The sequence below is a fragment of the Gallinula chloropus genome, assembly GCF_964237585.1.
Source record: "Gallinula chloropus genome assembly, chromosome: 13".
NCBI classification, from domain to species: Eukaryota; Metazoa; Chordata; class Aves; order Gruiformes; family Rallidae; genus Gallinula; species Gallinula chloropus.
In genome coordinates, this window is record NC_140098.1 from 16551126 (window position 1) to 16570297 (window position 19172).

Here is a 19172-nt window from a genome sequence, read left to right on the forward strand (position 1 = left end):
CCCATTTGTTGTACAACTTTACGATCGAGTTGCTGAGCAGAAGGACTGTGCATTTACAAGAGGCGAAGAACCGAGGTTTACATTGCCTTCTCATGAGTAATGAAGTTACCGGATGCGTGTGCATCAAGAGACAACCAAATTTGTATTTAGACCAACTCTAAAAAAATTCACTTCCAATATAAAGCAGAGAATACTCTCCTGCTTTAAGGAGCCGGCCATGCTAGGCTCTTCTCGTGGCTTTGAAACGCGCTGGGATGCATGTTGAGACATAAATATAAAGAAGTTATTAAACAACATCATTACAACACCTATGGGGTTTGCAAAACATTCCAGGCTGGATATTGAATGTTCATGGGTACAGCTTTTGCACTGAAGGTGGGGGGATCTCTTAGTGTCACAAACTGAACAGGAAAAATTCATCTACCCCAATTTTTGCCGTATCTTTAAGGTCTCAGAACCACACACACCACAAAGAGCTTCATGGAGGTGAACATGCTTCCTACTCATGCAACCATTCCTAGAAGAAATAAGATTAACTTCATTGCTACTTAACTATTACAGATAAACCAACCAGCACTGCTGTATAAAACAATATGCTGCATTTTAACTGAAGTTTTATTTGAAATGGCGGGTAGTATAGGATGAGATGTGCCAGCACAGGAGCCCCGATTCACTGACTTCTCACAGGTTGCCAGACTTGCCAAATACCTGCAATGTGTTTGACCAGCAAACACTAAACCTGCTGTTTTGATTATTTGGTGCCCTCATTTTCTGCAGCAAGGATCTCTGCCACCATTTCACAACCTACTCCAATCCCCAAGAAACCTTTAGGTCCAGCCAACAAGAACGTTCTCTCCCCACATGTGACACTATCACCGAACTTAAGCCTAGTGCGATGCCCTGGCAGCCTTACACAGCGGTGCTGATGCATGCCACCTCGTTGGGAAAATACCCAATTTTCTCTCTCCTTTTGCACAGGAAACATCAAACACACACAAAACCACTCTATTAAAGCCCAGACTCTCCCCAAAAAGATGCAACTTTTAAACCAGTCTCTCATTTCAAAGGGTCCAGCGCCCAGGCAGCCGCTCACTTCTGCATCTGCTCGGCAGCACACCTCCTCCTCACACCCACCGCAAGAAGATGCTTTACACCCTAAAAACACCGTCCAGGGCCAGGCTGAGATCCCCACATCTGCTGGACATTGAGCCACCGCCGTTCCGTGGAGCACACCTCTCTTGTAATGTGAAAGTTAGAACAGTTTATCATTGCTGAATGCCCCTAGAGAAACGAAAACATGTAACGAAAAGATACAACGCTGAACGGGTGCGATGAGATGCGAACAGCTGAGTCAGAACCTGGTCTAGTTTTGTCTTTTTTTTTTTCTTTCTTTCTTTTCTTTTTTTTTTTTTTTTCCATTTTCTTTATTTTAATTTCCCTGAAAGAGATTGGCAAGGAGGGTATGGTGAGAGCTGATGCCATCAGAGGAGCCTTCCTGTCTCTGGAGATCAACAGAGCGCTCTCCCAAAGAAACCTGCACCTTCCTTGGGGATTTACTGCTTCACAGCAAAAATTCGGAACGCGTTGCCATCTGCAGGGTTCTTCAAGCTGGAGAAAAAGGGGGGAAAAAAATCACAACAAGGAAAATAGAGCGATCAACCAAATGCAGGACCCACCACATGATAGACCTAAAGGCAACACTGAGTTTCTTCAGAGTGCCCTGCTTTGGCAGGCAGCTCTACACTGATGTGGCCCTAACAGGAGCAGGAAAAAGATAAAGGAGGAAGAAGAGGAAACACAAACCCACGTGTTCACCTTTGTTTGACATTTTCAATCCATATCTACGGTGCTAAAGCCAACAAGAGAAGCTGGGAAGCAGAATCCTCTCTGACAGTGCTAGGGACGACTGTGCTCCCCGTGCAGGGATTCAGACACAGAGGGGAAGATGCTTTCCCAAAGCCAGTTGTCAAGCAGGCTGGCAGGTTCCCAGGGCCTATCTGGCCCATCTCCCAGTGCTGGCAATGGGAGCCACCAGACCGGCTCATGTTAAATGACAGTAAATAGGGATGTTCATTTTTGGTGCCCCTAACAGCTCCAGCTCTGAGCTGCTAGGGGTGGCTGTGTGCATGGGGGCAAGGGGGTGTTTCTGTTCCCTGCCCTGCTGGGCTGCAAAACCCCAGGAAAGAAGGCAAAATTTCATATTCTCCCCAAATATATATTCCAACAAGGGTAAAGACTCAGTAAATACTGAAGGCAACCTTTTCCCATACCCACTTGGGTATGTATCTTTACCAGAGGTTATTTCCAGTGTCCTGAAGGGTAAGGCTTTCACCTTGATCTTTGATAAGCTATTTCGGTGTCCAGTGAATCTCACAGCACCAAGGTGCTCCTTTATCACCGAGTGCAACTAACACTGTCCAAACCTTCCTGCTCATCCCTGCTGTGAGAACGTCTTTGGTTTCCCTCACCTTCCAGGTCAGCACCTGGTGCTCATATTGCATGTCATGCTGCCAGTGGTAGAGTTTATTCTTAGCTAGGGCAGAGTTTGCCATTCAAGGAGAAAGTTGTCTGCTAGTATGAGAGAGAAGTGGAAGCAAGAGGTAGAAGAAAACTCATACGAAGAGGAGGTTTGTCACCTACATCCAACCGACCACACTGCAAATCACACAGCTGCAAGATGCTGACCATCATAGAGATATACTAGAGAACTCCCTATTTAATGCTTGTAGCTTCCCTGTCTTAACCTATTTTTATTTTCTGAAATGCTCTAAAGCATTCCAGGATGCCCATTATTGGAATAAAATCAGCAAACTTGTTTGGATTTCATAGGATAAAGAGGAATCACACAGAGCATCCAGTAGCACCCAAAATCCTCTACAATAGCAGGAAATTCTATGTTTGCAAAGACGGCTCTGAGAAAGTAGTACCATCACACTGGTGTCTGAAAAAATACTTCACAGACTGAAGCAGAAGCTTCCAATTAGAAAGGACTGAATATGCTACGACTGCATCATCGCAGTTATCTGGAGGCGCCAGGTTTTGGAAGTGCTAGTTTGTGATTGTGCACTGAAACCAGCAAGGCTGGCCCAAAAGAAACTGCAAGGAAACAAATCACAAGTGTGTCAAATCCACCCTTAAAACCTGTTTGATCGCCTCTCAATAGGTTAATTTACTCATGCTTCTTTCAGAGAGAATATAGGGAATGAGTTAACAAGTACAAGAGCATCTTGTGCCCCAAAACTGAATGTAAATCCCAGTTCTAAGCCTTGAAACACGTCCCAGGTTGAAAGATGCAGAACAAAGTGCGTTAACACGGGCTCATACCATCACAAAATAAACCAAGGCTACTACAAGGTTCATACCTTTCACACCAGTCCGAAAGCAGCTACTCGCTCGCGGGAGGTGAGAGCAGGACAACACGCTCTACTTGGCTGGGTCTCAAAAATTCACAGTGACGCTGTTAAGTCACATATTTCCAAGCCACCAGCCTTTCTGGCTGATACCTGCCGACTTTGACATACCACTGAGTGCACAGTCGAGAAGGAGAAAGCACAAAGAAGAATAAAGAACCCACCTCTCAGACTGGACTCCGTTCTTTAAGGAGCCAACGTAACTTTTCTTCTTTTCTACAGGCATCACGTCCACGAAGCCACCTCTTTCATCTGCAAGGACTCCTGCATGCACTGCAGCTTTGCAGATACTGGAACTCTGAAAAAGATTTGCATTATTTTGGGTTAAACACTGTCTATATACCTAGAGATTTACCATCTACATTAAAAACAAGGAAAACGAGGGAAAAAAAGAACTAAAAATTAAAAAAAAACAACAGGAAAAGTGGAGTGAAAATGCTTTGAAACACTTCTGCCCTTCTTATGGGCAGACTAGGGATAAAAGATGTCATGGCCCAGGTCTTGCAGGTGTGTCATAAGCCCTGTCTGTAAGAAGATACACCACTGCTGTAGAGAACAAGCAGCCTCTCCACCACTCCCTCCCACGGTGGAGCCACGCCTGGGAGATCATCCAGGGCCAAAGCTGAATTGAGGACAGCTTTCCAGCCAGTGCCTCTTGGGTCTGCACCAGAGAAACCACTGTGGTGAAACTCTTTGCTAGTGACCAGCCACCTCAGCAAAGTTTATTCACCCAGTTGCTTGAGAGGCAGATGCTCTTCTGGAATGAATGTAAACAACCATGGATTGTCCTTCTTTCTAGGAAAAAAGGGACTGCACCCATGGAGCGGCGGTGCAGGTTTTGGACAGGCTTTACCCCATAAGACAACACCGAGTATGGAGGGAGATTGACATTTCTGAAAAGACTAGGCCTGAAGCATCTCCCCTATGAGGAGAGGCTGAGTGACCTGGGTCTATTCAGCCTTGAGAAAAGAAGACTGAGTGGGGATCTGATCAATGTTTATAAACATCTGAAGTGAGTGACACAGCGGGAAATGGCCAGTCTCTTCTCAGTGTCTGTGGGGAAAGGACAAGGGGCAATGGCTTCAAGTTGGAGCACAGGAAATTCCACACTAATATGTGTGGAGTCTCCTTCTCTGGAGATATTCCAGACCCATCTGGATGCTGGCCTGTGTGACCTGTCCTAGGGACCCTGCTTTGGCAGGGGGGCTGGACTCGATCTCTGGAGGTCCCTTCCAACCCCTGTGATTCTGTGATTCTCTACTGCGCATCGCGCCGTTCTGCTCCCTGAGATGTGCCAAGTCAGAAGAGCTGGAGGAACAAGAAACACTCACAAACGATGACTAAGCTGCCCAAGCATCCAGAAAAGAGAATAAAAGCAATGAAGGCTTAGGCATAGCGTAAACTAGGCCATCAACTCTCTAGAGGATTTCCCCACAGTGAGCTAGAACAGCAAAAACCAAACCACCAGCTCTGCACAGGGACTGGTGACAGGTGAAAATCCCAGCCCTGTAAACTCCCTGAAAAAACCAAAGTACCACAAAAACAGTGCCAAAGACAAATGTTCCCATCTCATATGTACGATACAGACCGTGCTGCTTCCTTCTTGCAGCCATATATGGCAGGTTTGCCTTGTCCCCTATGTATTTATCGCTTTGGATGGCCTATCTCTTGGCAGCTCCCTGACTTTTGAGGGCCAATTTGGTATTTTGCTTCTATATATGGTGAAGGGAACAAGAGAATGCTGTGTTTGGAAGATATGCTCTGAATTCACCCTAGTATGCAGTGGGAAATCTGTAAATCTAAAATTGGCTCGTAAAATTAAACTTTCCTGAATCAATTTGCAACACTCTCCACTGGGAGAGATCCTAAACGATGTTCTTCTCAAGGCGTTCCTGGGCTTTTTCCAGGACTTGCTGTTCCATAACTTACTCAAAGCTTTGACCCACAGGCTTTTTATTGTCCTACCCTAGACCTCCCCTTATCACTCCGTTGGATCATAGCCCTCTTGCATCCCAGGCCATGCTCTGCTTTGATGAATTGACTGCAGAGCTTTCAGAAGATGAGATGTTCAGAAGTACAGCAGCAGTATGGACTGCGTAAGGGCTTTCCATGGTTTCCCCCTCCCCAGGGGATGCTCTGAGAGCATTTCCCGACCAAGGGGACTCTGAGGCAGACACCATAAAATGACAGTACTTTTTACAGCTGACTATTAGCAATACTCCGTGACTGTGAGTTTAATCACCCATAATTTCCTCATTAGTGTGTCCAGTGTAGGTTTAACCCTTGTCTCCTGGGAGCTGAGCCACCCAAATTGGTTTGCTTTGGTGACAACCGCCTGCTTCATTATGTGGGTGATCTATTCTCATCCTCAGGAGCTGGTAGGACTCCTGAGCAGGGATGGGGATGGGTTTCCCTTGCAGTCTGATGTCACACTAGGAGCCAGGCAGAGTGGCAAATGACAATGAAACTTAAAAGCTCTTTTACAGCCTTGATAAAGCCCCTCAGGGGATCATGCAGTTCCAGCATCCCCCCAGAACTGGTCCTGTGGACCTTAGCAAGAGCAGAGTTTTATTTCCCTGACACAATCATGTGTTCACAGGGGTTTTTTTTGTTTGTTCCCCCCTGTTTACATGACTGTGTAGAGAACTTTGCTGCAATGTGCCACCGGGGAAAAGAGGCAACAAATTCTCTGTTCTCTAGCCAGCTGCTTCTCAGTCCTGATTCCAGCACTGGAATGATGCTGGGTACACTCTCCCTATGTCCCATTTCAATCTGCAGCCCATGCATGAGGGCAGCAAGGCTGTTCTCACCAAAAAAAAATGATACTCAGTGGAAAAACCTGGGGTTTTGGCCATGAACTTCTCCCCACGTGTGTTTCCTTGGTTAATTTACCCCAAATATTAAGGATCTCTCATGTCCCTTTTCCACAGTCTTACTAATTTCACCAGGAAGAATTTCCTGCACTACTTTATATAGTAAAGGCTGCTAATATCTCTGCTAATATCTCTTTGTGCTTTAAGCCCTCAGCAGTACCCAGGAGATTATCTTACAAACACACAAACCAAGAAAATATTATAGTAACATGTTAAAAAAAAACCCTGAACCAAACGTTCAGAATGCATCTTAAGTGGATAAAAATCCCTCAACACAAACCAAGGGTGGTGCCTCTGCATAACAATCAGGCTTATCTCATAAAAATTGCCAATTCTTCATGTCACAGCTTTGTTCTTCTTGGCAAAACAACTTTCCACATGCCTTTTCCTGGGATCGTGTAAATGTGAACACTCTCTCTGGCCAAAAGCACAGTGGAGCAGGTCCTTGCATGGACTAGCCAAGCATTTCTGTCATCACAGCTTGGACTATCAACTCCTTATCTGCCAGAGCATTTAGCAAACTGACGTTTTGGAGAAGATGCTAAAAGGCCAGCGGGCACTCTGCAGGGAGTACAGACTGGGAAGAGGGAAAGATGCTTTTTTTCTTTTGGATAACTTATTTAAGAAGACACAGTCAGAGCAGGTCCCCCCAGGGCCATGAAGGTGCCACTTCAGTGAAACCAAAGAGCCCTCCCAGAAGACTTGTCTCATCCAGCTTATTCCTTGCTTTAATCATTCTTGGGTGGTGGAGCTGGGTTTAATTCACAGCATCCCCTCCTGGAGAGCATCTGCACAGCCTGCACTCCCTGGGAAAAACCCTCTGCCCAAACTCTGGCTGCACAGCGTGTTTCTCCTGCCCACTGCCCAGCCTGAGCATTCCTCAGCATCAATACCTCTCCTGCACAGCATCTTCCCCACCCACCTCAAGTCCTTTTTCCCAGCTGGCTTCACCTGCTTCACCACCCATCTCACACCTAAATCCTTTCCTTACTGCACCAGCACCACGCTCTTAGGACTGCAGTCCACACAAAGGTTAACCAAACCCTCTAGGAAGCAGCCAAATGCTTTCTTTAATATTTTTCCCCCTGTTCAATTTTCCTCCAAATCAAAGTCCATGCCCCCATTTATGAAAGGATACCCAGGGGGTAGGAAATGGAGCTTGAGATTCATTACAGGACACTAATCCTTTTGCGTCAGTCCAAATCAACACACAAAGCCAGCCCAGGATGCTGGTCCTCTCCTAATACCTTTGTAATCACGGGTCCTGTTCGGGGGTAATTTGAGGTAGGTTTGTCCTCAGCAAAAGAGGGAAAACTATTTCCCATTTCCTGCAGGTCAGAGCACGCACAGAGACCATGGGGTGGCAGCTGCCTGATGAATTTGCATGAGAGCTAGTCCAGGCTAACCTGTTTGTGCAGCTCTTGCCTCTAAAAAGAATTGGTCTGGAGTAAATTAAAAAATGGTTGTTGGTTTGGGGGGTTTATATATATATATATAGATATATATATATCTTTTACAATTGCTTGCCCCAAATTATTGTATGATTTCTGAAGGATAATTTTTCTCAAGAGCCTGCAAAGCTCCACTGTGACCCCAAGCTTGGGGGGGGACTGCTTCTCCCAGGCTTTGGGAAAGCACGTTCCTACACGTTACACAGCAGCCAGTGAGCTGGCATTTCTAAACACAGCCTCTAACTGGATTTAAAAAAAAAAAAAAAGAAAGAAAAGAAAAGAAAAGAAAAGAAAAGAAAAGAAAAGAAAAGAAAAGAAAAGAAAAGAAAAGAAAAGAAAAGAAAGGAAAAGAAAAGAAAAGAAAAAAAGAAAAGGAAAAAAAAAGAAAAAAAGAAAGAAAGAAAAAAAAAGAAAGAAAAAATGAAAGAAAGAAAAAAAGAAAAAAGAAAGAAAAAAGAGAAAGAAATAAAAGAGGCACCCACAAATGGAAAAAATGTTGAAAACCAGTTTTCAGAGGCCTAATATTAAGAGATTTCAAAAAAATGACTCTCTGCCTAGTTTTAGCATCAAGTCTCTGCTTATCCCCACGAGCAGAGTTTAGAAAAACAAACCAATAAAACCAACTTGCATGCTTTCTTTCCACTGCTCTGTGCTGCATCCCAAGTGCTCAAAACCACTGTTAGGCTCCCGAAAGAGGATGAGAGGGCAGAGGGAAGAAGGCCTAGTTTTGCCAATTATATAGAATGACTGTTTCTAATAAAAGTCCTTTGGTGCTCATCTGGCTCATCTGTAGATCCCAAAACACTTTGCTAGGGCAGACAAGCAGTACCAGATTTCATGGCCAGAGCAGTTAAGTGACCTGCCCAAGTCCATTAGACTAAGTCAGTGTCGGAGAAAAGAATCACAGTATCACAGGTCATTAGGATTTGGAAGGGACCTTGAAAGTTCATCCAGTCCCACCCCCTGCCAGAGCAGGATCACCCAGACTAATCCCACAGGAACGTGTCTAGGTGGGCTTGAATGTCTCCAGAGAAGGAGACTCCCCAACCTCGCTGGGCAGCCTGTCCTCACAGGGACAAAGTTCCTCTTGACATTCCCACGGAGCTTCCTCTGCTCCAGCTGCACCCACTGGCCCTTGTCCTGTCGCTGCCTTCCCTGGCTCCAGCCTCCTGACTCTGGCCCTTTACATATTTATAGACATTAATGAGGTCACCCCTCAGTCTCCTCCAGGCTAATGAGGCCCAGCTCCCTCAGCCTCTCCTCACAAGGAAGGGGTTCCACTCCCTCCATGGTCTTGGTGTCCCTGCACTGGGCTCTTTCTAGAAATTCTGCGTCCTTCTTGAGCTGAGGGGCCCAGAACCGGACACACTATTCCAGGTGGGGTCTCACCAGGGCAGAGCAGAGGGGGAGAAGGACCTCTCCTGACATACTAACCAGCCCCTTTTCTGATACACCCCAGGATGCCATTGGCCCAGCCCCATGCCTCAGCTTTTGGTGCTGCTTCCTACATCATTCCCGTTTACCCATCCCCACATCACAACCATCCCAGGGAGTTTGCCTCTCCTTCCAAAATCACAGAGGATGACCCCGGCTCTGCGCCACAGACATGTCAACACACAGGGTCACGGGGGAAGGAGCATACTCACATCTGCATAAACATTTGTGCCAAACACCGGTGCCCAGTACGATGGCTCATCTTTACAGTGGGCTGGACAATAAATCCTAGAAAACAATTTATTCATATTTATTCTCTATTTCAAGGCCGAACAGGAAAGCAAACTGCATTCCTGGGAGAGTTCAAGTGCCTGCATCTGGTCTGCAGGTGGCAACAGCGAATGTAGTCACTTGCTCCCCTCAAATGGCATTCGGTGGCCACTGGAGAACTTACACGTGGAGGGGCTCAGGCCCATAAAAGAAGGGCTGGTCCTTTATGACACTTTCAAAGGGGAGCACCTGCACTTCTCTACAGTGCTGTGCACATCTAAGAGGCCCTCGTGCTGCTGCGACCCCCACCTGCATGAAGCAACTCTCTAGAAAAAACGTCTTGCGTGGCTGGAGGTGGAAGAGACAGCTGCATCCCACCCCAGCAAGCACAGGAGGGCACAGTGCAACGTGATGCTGCACACTCGTGCATCGGGGTGCTGCACACTCATGCATTGGGGTGTGCTGCAAGGAGACAGTGCAGCCCCACACACACACACACCCCTGAAGCGCCTGGTGCCAAGAGCAGCACGGAGGCAGGAGGAAATGACACTGTCCCCAGCCCCTTCCCCTCCAGCTCATCTGGTAAAAACCAGCTCTGCTCCCCCTTGCCCCCAGGTTTGGGGATCCCAGCATGTCCCTCCCTGGAGCTGAGCGGGTTTCAAGCTGAACATAGTCAGGTTTGCGTTACCTCGGGCAGTGGGTCGCTGGCTTTTTGAACTGGCAGAGCTCAGCCACGGTGGTATAGCAATCCAATGTCTGTGCTGTGGAAATAAACATGGAAAGGCAAATTACGGGGCCTGATAGCTCAGGCAGCTGGAGAAAACACGAGCCACAGTCACATAACACAGCTGGGGAGACCCATGCCTGACCCAGGGTACCAGGAGGAAAGCTGCTGGCTCCTTTAAGAACCACACGCACCCAGGAGTGAGGCTGAGCAGCTCCCAGCAGAAATCCTGCTGCCACACTACAAAGTGGCTTAGAAAAGGGCTCGGCTTTCAAAAAAGAAAGGCAGTGTATCTTTCTGCTACAGCTCCAGGCACGGAGCACAAACCACCTGGCCCCTATAGCTTCCCCTGGAAGGGGCTCAGGTGGATCTAACCAAAATGATGATTATAGGGAGGAGGAGTTACTTGAAGACGTTCAGAAAGTGGGAATTTTTTAAGAAGTAGAACTCCACAGTAGCTATTTATAAGCTTATCATACATATGATGACTCACTGCTATAAACTCATGTCGCGTGCGTGATGTGTTTCACTGCACTATCACACCATTACTCCAGGTACTGATTTTTTTGGGGGGGTTTGTACAGTGTTCACATGAGACTGAGACTTCCATTCGAGGATCTTCCATCATTTTACTGCCCCAGCTCATGACACAGCAGCTGGTGTTTGGACCTGAGCGATCCATCACCAGGAGATACTGCTGGAAATGGCCCATTATCACCTTTTTCTGCCCCACCCACTTAAATCCCTAAAGAAAAATGAGGTTGTGGTGGTGGAATTGCCTAGAGCAGGTGATGGATCACTACTCCAGTGTGTTGTGGTACCAAACCATTTGACACGCCCACTTAAAATTAAACTGTCCACTGTAAGGGATGATGTTTTCAGGTATCCCATAAAGCTCTAGAAAGAGCAGTGTCTTCTCAGCTTTTAAAACTTACTTGTGACTTTGGAAACCATGAATGCATTTGAAGGCTTGCTTTTCCTGCAGAACAAGCAAAGAAAAACTTTCATTAAGAGAAATAAGCAGGCTGGAATTATTCAAGTCACCATGTCTACACAGGAGCAGCAATGACAACTGAACATCTGCTCGTATGTAAAGCCCATATAGAGACTTATAAATGAAAATAGCACCTGAAAGACTCCACACCATTCCTGGTGGACTTCACAAAAGCTGGCGTCCTCCCCTTCCTGGTGATATCAACCAGCCCTCCTTTATTATCCAGGATGCCGTAATGAATTGCAGCGCGACATATGCTTGACGACTGTGAGGAGAGTACAAATACAAATAGGATGTGACACAAATCTCATTCACAGAGCAACGCTGAGCAGCCACAAAAAACAACCCAAAGGAGAAATGAAACCACCACCAAAGTGCCAAATGGAAACTATGCTGAGTACGCTCCTTTGGAATCTGGTTGTTAAATGTTACTCTTACACAGCCTTATTCATTATTATTATTATTATTTTAAGCACTGTCTGGTTGAATGGCAAGCTTGCTTGCTTCTTTTTTTCCCCCCCAAATAGAGAAACCATACATTTAGACACAATTTCGAAGAAAAGAAGTGCTGGAAATCCGTGATTGGTAGGAAATATTTCTAGTGCTCTACAAAATACTTCAACCCCCAAATAATTCTGCTGAAGCCATTTGGAGGAGGTGGCTGTCTGCTGTCACAGAATGGCAGAGCAAAGCATATCACAGTCACGCACCAATGGCAGGAATGGGGAAAGCAAACATGGGTTCACACAAACCCCCTTTCATCACCAACCTTTCTTCACCCCAAAAGTAGCTGTGATGGGAAAGCAGCGCCACGCTGTAGTTAAAAGCTATCTTGCTAATCCAAGATCCAGAAAAATCAGCCCCCAAATTTATTTAGTTACAACATTTAAGAGTGGTTTTCATATAAAGTTTCTGTTCAGCATGACAGCTGCCCACATTGGAGAAGAGATCTCTGTAAGAACTGTCTGTTGGTCCCCATCCCTCCCTTTCCAAGGGTTCCATTGCATATTAAGGGCTTTCATGACAAAATCAAGTCTGGAATCACTTTGCCTTTCCAGACTGCTCCTTTTTTTTTTTTTTTTTCATCAGGAAGATGAGGAAAATACAGATAATCTTTATTAGCACCATTTTACAGCACCACAACTGGAGAATACGTAAAAGCCAAATTGCACCAGAGTCGTTGGCACTTCCCATTTCTGTTATTACCACTAACTCCCCACAAATTACATCTATAAGCTATTAAAAGGTACTTACACTCTCATAATAAAATGTTCCAAAGATCTTTCCCTTACTGTACAAGCAGCCAGCTGGGCACAAATACCTAGTAAAGATATATATCTTTGAGGGTGGCAAAAAAACAATTCAAGAAAAACAGACTTTGACTCCGTTTCGTTTAATAGTCATTCCATTCATTTCACGTAACTCTTCCATTTAAAAACAAGATTGCAAAATAGCTACTTTTTAAAATGGTTTCTCCACCCTCCTTAAAAGCCTGACCAATATTTAGATTCCGTGGATTTGGGTTTTCTCCAAGTGATAAACTGTCCCGTTCTTTGCAGAAACCTTAACCAGAAGTTCTTGACTGGCTGGGAGGGGACAAGCTATGAATTATTGGTCTGGCTTGGACAGTGGTGGAATGCATGAAAAAGGCTCAGAATTTCCTCTGCCAAAATGTATTGGACTGATTTTGGACACCTGAAGCTGTGGGTCATCACGGCCGGATGAAATAAACTGAGTCACCTTAATGCTGGGCTTGGCTGAAGGCTTTGTATTAAGAGAAATTAAGGCATTGTTGGGTTTTCTTTTTAAAAAAGAGGTCTGCCTAGACAGTTACAAAAATACACAGTGCAGCCTATCCCACTTTTGCAAGAACTGGACCATTTTTAGGCTACTTTTTCCCCTCAGTGCTCCAAGAGGTATCAATAAAACACTACCTGTTGCATGTTGAGCCTCTGCATTTGTCTCTCATCTTGGTTTCACAGGTAATGACTTGTGCTGGGGTGAAAAAAAAGAAGGAAAAAATTAAAAACAATAAATATTTGAAAAATGAAAGAGGCTGCCACAGCCTGCTCTCAATCTACAGAGATCAGCAACCACCAAAGCATCTTTCCTGGAGGTCTTTGGGGCAGCAAGATAAAAATCTTATCACAGGCAAACCCAGCCTGGAGAAGTTTGTGTCTCTTTAGCCCTTCACCTGAGACAGGTGCCTTTGGAAATATTAGCCAGGAAGAAACATCTGACAGCTGAAAAGCTTTGATTTACAGCCCGAGGTCTGCTGCCAGTGCTCTCATTCTGCATTTAATTACAGACTCTGAAGATGCTGGTAGATAAACTTGAAAAGGATGCGCTGGCTTGCCTCACCTTGCTTTCACAATAAGTCTCTTTTAATTAACGATGATTAGGAAACAAGCAAGGAAGTACTACTGGCTCCACAAATAACTCCAGAAATCTTCCCAAGGAAGGAAAAAATCAAAAGGAAACAAATGAAAAATTGCAGAAAAGCTGCAGAGGGGGTAATGGCTGGGTGTGGAGCTTTTTAAATGGGAAATAATCCTGGTATTTCTTAAATTGATTGTCAGTTGGGGGCCGTTTGGTTCCTTGCTCCTTCCTTGAGATGGCTTGAAAGAACAAATAACTATTGCAGATTGATGTGGCAGAAGGCACGAGCGGTCTTTGAAAGCTTTTCCTCTCTGCTTCTGGCAGGCTTCTGCTCTGATTATCAGGGAATTTTCACACAGATTGCCTCCCCCTCCACTCAAACACCCTCCCAATGTTTTTTTCACTGAGCATCCTCATCGTTTTCTCCACCTGTCCCCATAAAGGTACTTTAAATCTTATAGGAACTAGAAAAGAAAGAGGCTGCCTTACTCATGTAGGTTTCTGGGATGGTTTTCTTGGGCTTGTTGGCTTTGTTGGGCTTGGTCTCCGGAGGGTAGAACCGCACTGGATTTTGCTCCACAACCTGTGGAATCTCCACTTCATTGGCCTCATCTGTCTCGGAGATGATGGGATCTTGGTAACGGTAATCTGGGTAGGAGAAGGGATTAAAAATAATCACAGCCTGTTGGCACAGACAAGGAGAGTCAGCCAGGTTTATGTTTTTGAGGGAGATGGTTTGGTTTGATGAGGATCTGCTTTTAAACACTTGGAAACTCAAACCTGCCAGTAAAGGCAGCGTGTGGCTATTGCCAGGTCAGGTACAGCACCGGAGGGGATTCCTGCTCCTCTCCCAGATCCTCTGTACACAGAGTGGCATTTAGAGCATCTCAGAATAAAGGCTTGAAATGATCCCCGCTAATTAGCTAAAAAACCCACTGATGTTTCTTCTTCTGATACCCAGACAGCTCTTTCTCTTGGGAGGAAAACACAAATTTGCTGGAAATTGGGAGAAAAGAGCATCCTAGTGTTTTCCCCACCTGGCTTACTCCTTCCAACCACCCCACGAGCACGGTTTCAGCCCATCCTCTGCGAAAGCACGGGCCCTGCTGCAGGGTGATCCCAGCTTTAGTGCCTGTGGCAGGTTTGTCCCTCACTTTGCCTCCACTGGAGAACAAGGCTTCTGCTACTGCAGCTGGACAAAGGGATTTGGGAAGTGGTGCCAAGGAAATTCATTCTGCTTGGCCGCCACTACCCAAAAGCCTGTGCTGCTCTCATCCTCAGCAGAGGATGCAAACAAAGGGATGATGGATGGTGGCTCTGAGAGAGCTTCCTGCTACTGGGACATCCCCTCCCCTCTCCCCAGTGCATCCTGTCCGCGCCCCCGGGGACCTTCCCGCAAACTCAAATGATAAATGCAACATTGCAGCAAAATAAGCCTCTGCTTTGGGCAGGTCTCCAGGGAAGCTGCCTGTCTCTAAGAGCCCAGCTCTCTGTGAAGCAAAACACATGGGAAGGGAAAAAAGCCCTCAATGCATCACCCCAGGAAACTCTGCGTGCCGTAGGCGCAGCACGGCTTCGCCAGGGATCTCAGCACGAAGAATACTTTTTATGTATTATTTTCAGCCCTCCTCTCTTTCAAGGGACTCAAATCACTATATTCATTTTGCAGTGTGAAAAACGAGGTAGGGAGAGAGGGACACGCTCCGTCCCCAGCCCCTGAAAGAGCAGGGAGGGGGGGGCCAAGCTTTGCCCACCCACATTGCCTCCGGTAAGTGCTGGAGAACATTCCCTTCCCAAACAAACCCCACGAGCCTGGGATTGCTCCTGCCAGTGCTTAAAATCCCACTGGAGCTCCCGAGCCAAACCCACGTAAGCTCAGAGCAGCTTCCCCCCCATCCCAGCTCCAGACTTCAAGCCATTTTGGTTTCAGCAGCAGCCACCAGTTTACCGCGTGTCACGATGTTGAAATATTAAGGATGGCTAATTAAAAGGAGTGTAAAGCTGTGGCTGTTTCTTAATTCAAAGCTTGGAGGCGTTAAGTTTGCTCCAGGCTTTCCTCCCAGGCAGGAAGGTGCCCTGAGCCCCCCACCACGTACCTTTGTAGCAGAGGTTGTTCTGGCAGCCCCCTCCGTAGCTCGGTGGGCACTCAGAACAGGGCCGGCCGGTCCTGTACGGGGCTTCTCCGATCCAATTCCCCCTGCAAGCAGAGGAACAATGCACACCTGTCAGGCACCTCGATACCCAGGCAGCCCCCAAGACCTCCTGGCACTACAGGAGTGGGGAAAAATGGGTGTTTCTGCTGCACCCATCCTTGGATTGGGGCTGTAAATCAGGAAGAGATAGCCTGTCCCCACTCTTTCCACCCTGGTGGTGCCTGCTGAGTGGCTGCCTCCCTTTGCCTGATGCTTGCCTTCCCCTCTCTTGTCCATCAGAACCACAAATCTCCCACCGCTTTTTTCCTGGTACACCCCCCGGCAGCTGCACAGGAGCACAGCTCCTGCCATTTAAAAGCTGCTCCATTTTCCATCTGGAATCATTTCCAAACAGAAGTAGAGGGACCCTCGTGCCAGAGCATCTGGGAATGGGAGCAGCACTTTGCACTCTCTCCTCACCCAACGTGGCCTCCTTAAATCCCCAGTTTTGCCTCTGAGGCTGCAGAAACATCGTCCTGGCCCAGAGCAACTAAGCAAAGACTAAACAACCAGCCTAGGAAAGCTCCTCATTTCACCTCCCAGATGACATTTTTAGGGGTTTACTTAAATAAATTGCGTGCAATATCGCTTTTACATTAAACTCCAGTATAAATACTCTGATCTTATGTAAACAGAAGCAAATCAATGGATTACTGCGCTTTCCTCAAGAAACTACCCAGAAACAAAAGCCCTTCTTGGCACTATGTACTGCAGACTTCAGGGGCTGAGGAGAATGAAGGAGCCAGAGTTCAGCCCGTGGCTACAAACCCTTCGGTTATTGCTCTTTCAGCTGTCTCCACCTATAAGGCAAGATGAGGACAACGCGTGCTGATGCCAGAGAGAGAAGATTAAGCAGAAGCTGAAGAAATAAAGAGTATTTTTCCATCCATCCATCAGCCCGGGACAGATGATGTGCAAATAGCCCAGCCTGCTGCAGGAGCTCCATGGAAGACAGCGCGACCCCATACGAGGGCTGGGTTATCAGGTCCCACCAACCCATGAGCGTTCAGCAGCTGATGTGGGGAGACAGGCTTGGATAACACACCCACAGCGATAGTGCTGTGAGGTGCCAGTGCTGTGAGGTGCCAGTGCTGTGCCCACACGTTTCTCTGTGATGCTTTGCCCTATGATCTCCAGAAGCCAGATGCTCCCCAGGCTGCTCTATTTGTATATGGACGTTTCCCTACTTTGTTTGGTTGCTAAGATTTAAATTGCTGAGGACTTGGAGTGGGAATGTTTCTGCTATTAGCCATCAGAGCTGACAATATTAATTGCCACTGCCAGGGAAGAAACTTCTCCTGGACGGATGAGTCAAGAAACATGTATTTCACTTTGAAACTTAATCAAGCCATCGAGTAACGGCACCGGTCAAGACTCAGTTATTTCACTCTTCTATTCTCCTTGGTTTTGTTTTTAAGCCATGGGCAGCTCACTGACTCTGGCATTTCTCTTGTTGCAGCTCCTTGCAGCGGGCCCCAGCTCGCTCTGCTTCCCCCAGCGACTGCAGCAGGGCTGGCTTGGTGCTAAGCAGTGGTGTGTTTAAACCAGTGGATTTGTGCAGGGAGAGGCGATGAAAACGCCTCACGATACCACAGCCTACCTGGCTGGGTATGGAGGCTGCTGCTGGAGCCACGCTGGGCTGTGTTAAATCACCACCCCGTCCCCTCCCAGCAGCAGAGAGAGCGAGCAAGCCTGGCTTGGCAGCACACAGCAGCTCCGTCCCGGCCATCTCCTGCTCCTCCTTCCCATGGCAGGAACATCAAAGCTCCGGCCTGGCCCCAGCCCCTCATTCAGTTTTCCAGGCGATGCTCAGAAAATCTTGAACCCAGCTCTGTGCTGCCGTCTAAAGAGAAAATTTAAAGCCACAACCACCAGTCTAGACTGCTTGAAATCTCTTCCCCAGATCCCGGGCTAGTTAAGCAACCCGCCAGTTATAGGAAAGCTGGAGAGAGCCCAGCCCATCCGCCTTACTTCGGCGAGTAGTTGCACACCAGGTAGACAGCGTTCTCCCAGATCTCTCCCCAGACGTTCATCTGCTTGCAGACGTTCACAGCACAGCCGATCTTGTTCGTCGTGGCCCAGACTATCTGCAAGGGCAACATGGTTGTGGAAATTAGGTGAGTTACCCCACGGTGGGCACATGGGGCAGTGACAACTGGGACATGGGGAGGTGCAGAGAGTTGGAGGTCCAAAACCACACCGTTGCCTTTACCTGGGTGTAATGCGTGCACATAGAGCCGGTGCATTTGTCTGGACACCATGGGTTGCACTCGTGGGGATATGGGTACGTGTAATCCTTAACTTCATCGTACCAAGACTGGACGTGGAAAGCTGGAGACCGGTACCTGCATGAGTAAAGGCAGTTTCAATCACAAAGTTCCAGGAGAGGTTTTCATACGGTACCTACATCCTCCTGCCATGTTGGGAGCTTGGGTGTTTTAATACAAGTTTTGCTAATTCTTACAGAAAAGCTTCTTCAGACAAGGTCCATTTGTGGGGAAGGTTTTGATTAAAGAAGCCAGTAGTGTGGTCTAATGAATAGGAAAAATATAAATCTCATTGAAGATGCTAAAGATTATTTTTCTCCCCCCCCTAAGATTCACAGCCCTGCTCTGACTCTGTGTATCACTGATAGGTTTGACACACTCCTCAAGCCCTGCTGACCTGAAATGTCCTCCTGACTTTTCCATGCAACTACAAAAAACGTCTAGTTTGGCAGAAAGTCCTATTTTGAAAGTAAACAGAAGCCAAGGTTTGCCAAACATCTTAAACCATTGAGTACTGCTGTTCCCACCAGGCAGTTTGCTGAACCTGGGAGCACGCTAGCAGCTAATGCTGTAAGAGCTTTGGGAGTGAGTGGGCTTCCAGTCACACCACACCGAGAGTTAGTAGCTAGGGAAGAATGGTTGGTGCACCTCAACCTGCCCCATCTTGTGCAAACTTTGTATAAGGTACCACAGCCTGGTGCAGCAGTGATGTAACTTGTGGGCACAGACGGGGTTAAAACCACCTATAGAAACCCATATGTGTTTTGCATGCTATGTACACAGAGCAAGCAAGCAGAGCAAACTCTGTATCGAAGCAGAGCAGCACTTCAAACCCACCACTTCTCATTGCTTTCAACAGCTCACATGAAGCAAGAGGCCAGAAACACAAATGATATCATTACCAACTGGAGTTTGGTCTTTCAGCCAACGCTTCATTAAAAATCATTCATTAGAAGTATTTTAATAAGGTTAATCTCATGATGTCATTAAGAGAATTCTTTCCGAATCCTATTTTACAGGAGAGGAAATTGAGGCAATCAAGTTATGGCCTGTTCCTGAAAAAAACTGAGATAAACCTGATTTCTTTTTCCTCTCAGCGACCGCAAAGGGTGGGAGATTGGATCTACCTCCATCAGTAACCCATGGCCATCTTGAATGCTTGTAGGAGAGCCAAGAAC

General features: G+C 46.8%; 1 protein-coding gene across 1 annotated transcript in view; it reads right to left on the reverse strand.

Annotated features, from left to right (window-relative positions):
- Positions 1-602: 602 nt before the first annotated feature.
- The window catches only part of CRISPLD2 (cysteine rich secretory protein LCCL domain containing 2), a 29731-nt gene continuing 11161 nt past the window's right edge, over positions 603-19172 (reverse strand). Inside the window, exons 4-15 of the mRNA XM_084270248.1 lie at positions 17940-18072; positions 17699-17814; positions 15632-15732; positions 14025-14183; positions 13091-13151; positions 12411-12477; positions 11291-11421; positions 11098-11141; positions 10127-10199; positions 9381-9456; positions 3575-3708; positions 603-1608 (exon numbers count right to left, since the gene is read on the reverse strand). Coding sequence (XP_084126374.1) covers positions 1554-1608; positions 3575-3708; positions 9381-9456; positions 10127-10199; positions 11098-11141; positions 11291-11421; positions 12411-12477; positions 13091-13151; positions 14025-14183; positions 15632-15732; positions 17699-17814; positions 17940-18072 — 1150 coding nt within the window. The 3' untranslated portion in view covers positions 603-1553. The remainder of the gene's footprint in view (positions 1609-3574; positions 3709-9380; positions 9457-10126; positions 10200-11097; positions 11142-11290; positions 11422-12410; positions 12478-13090; positions 13152-14024; positions 14184-15631; positions 15733-17698; positions 17815-17939; positions 18073-19172) is intronic.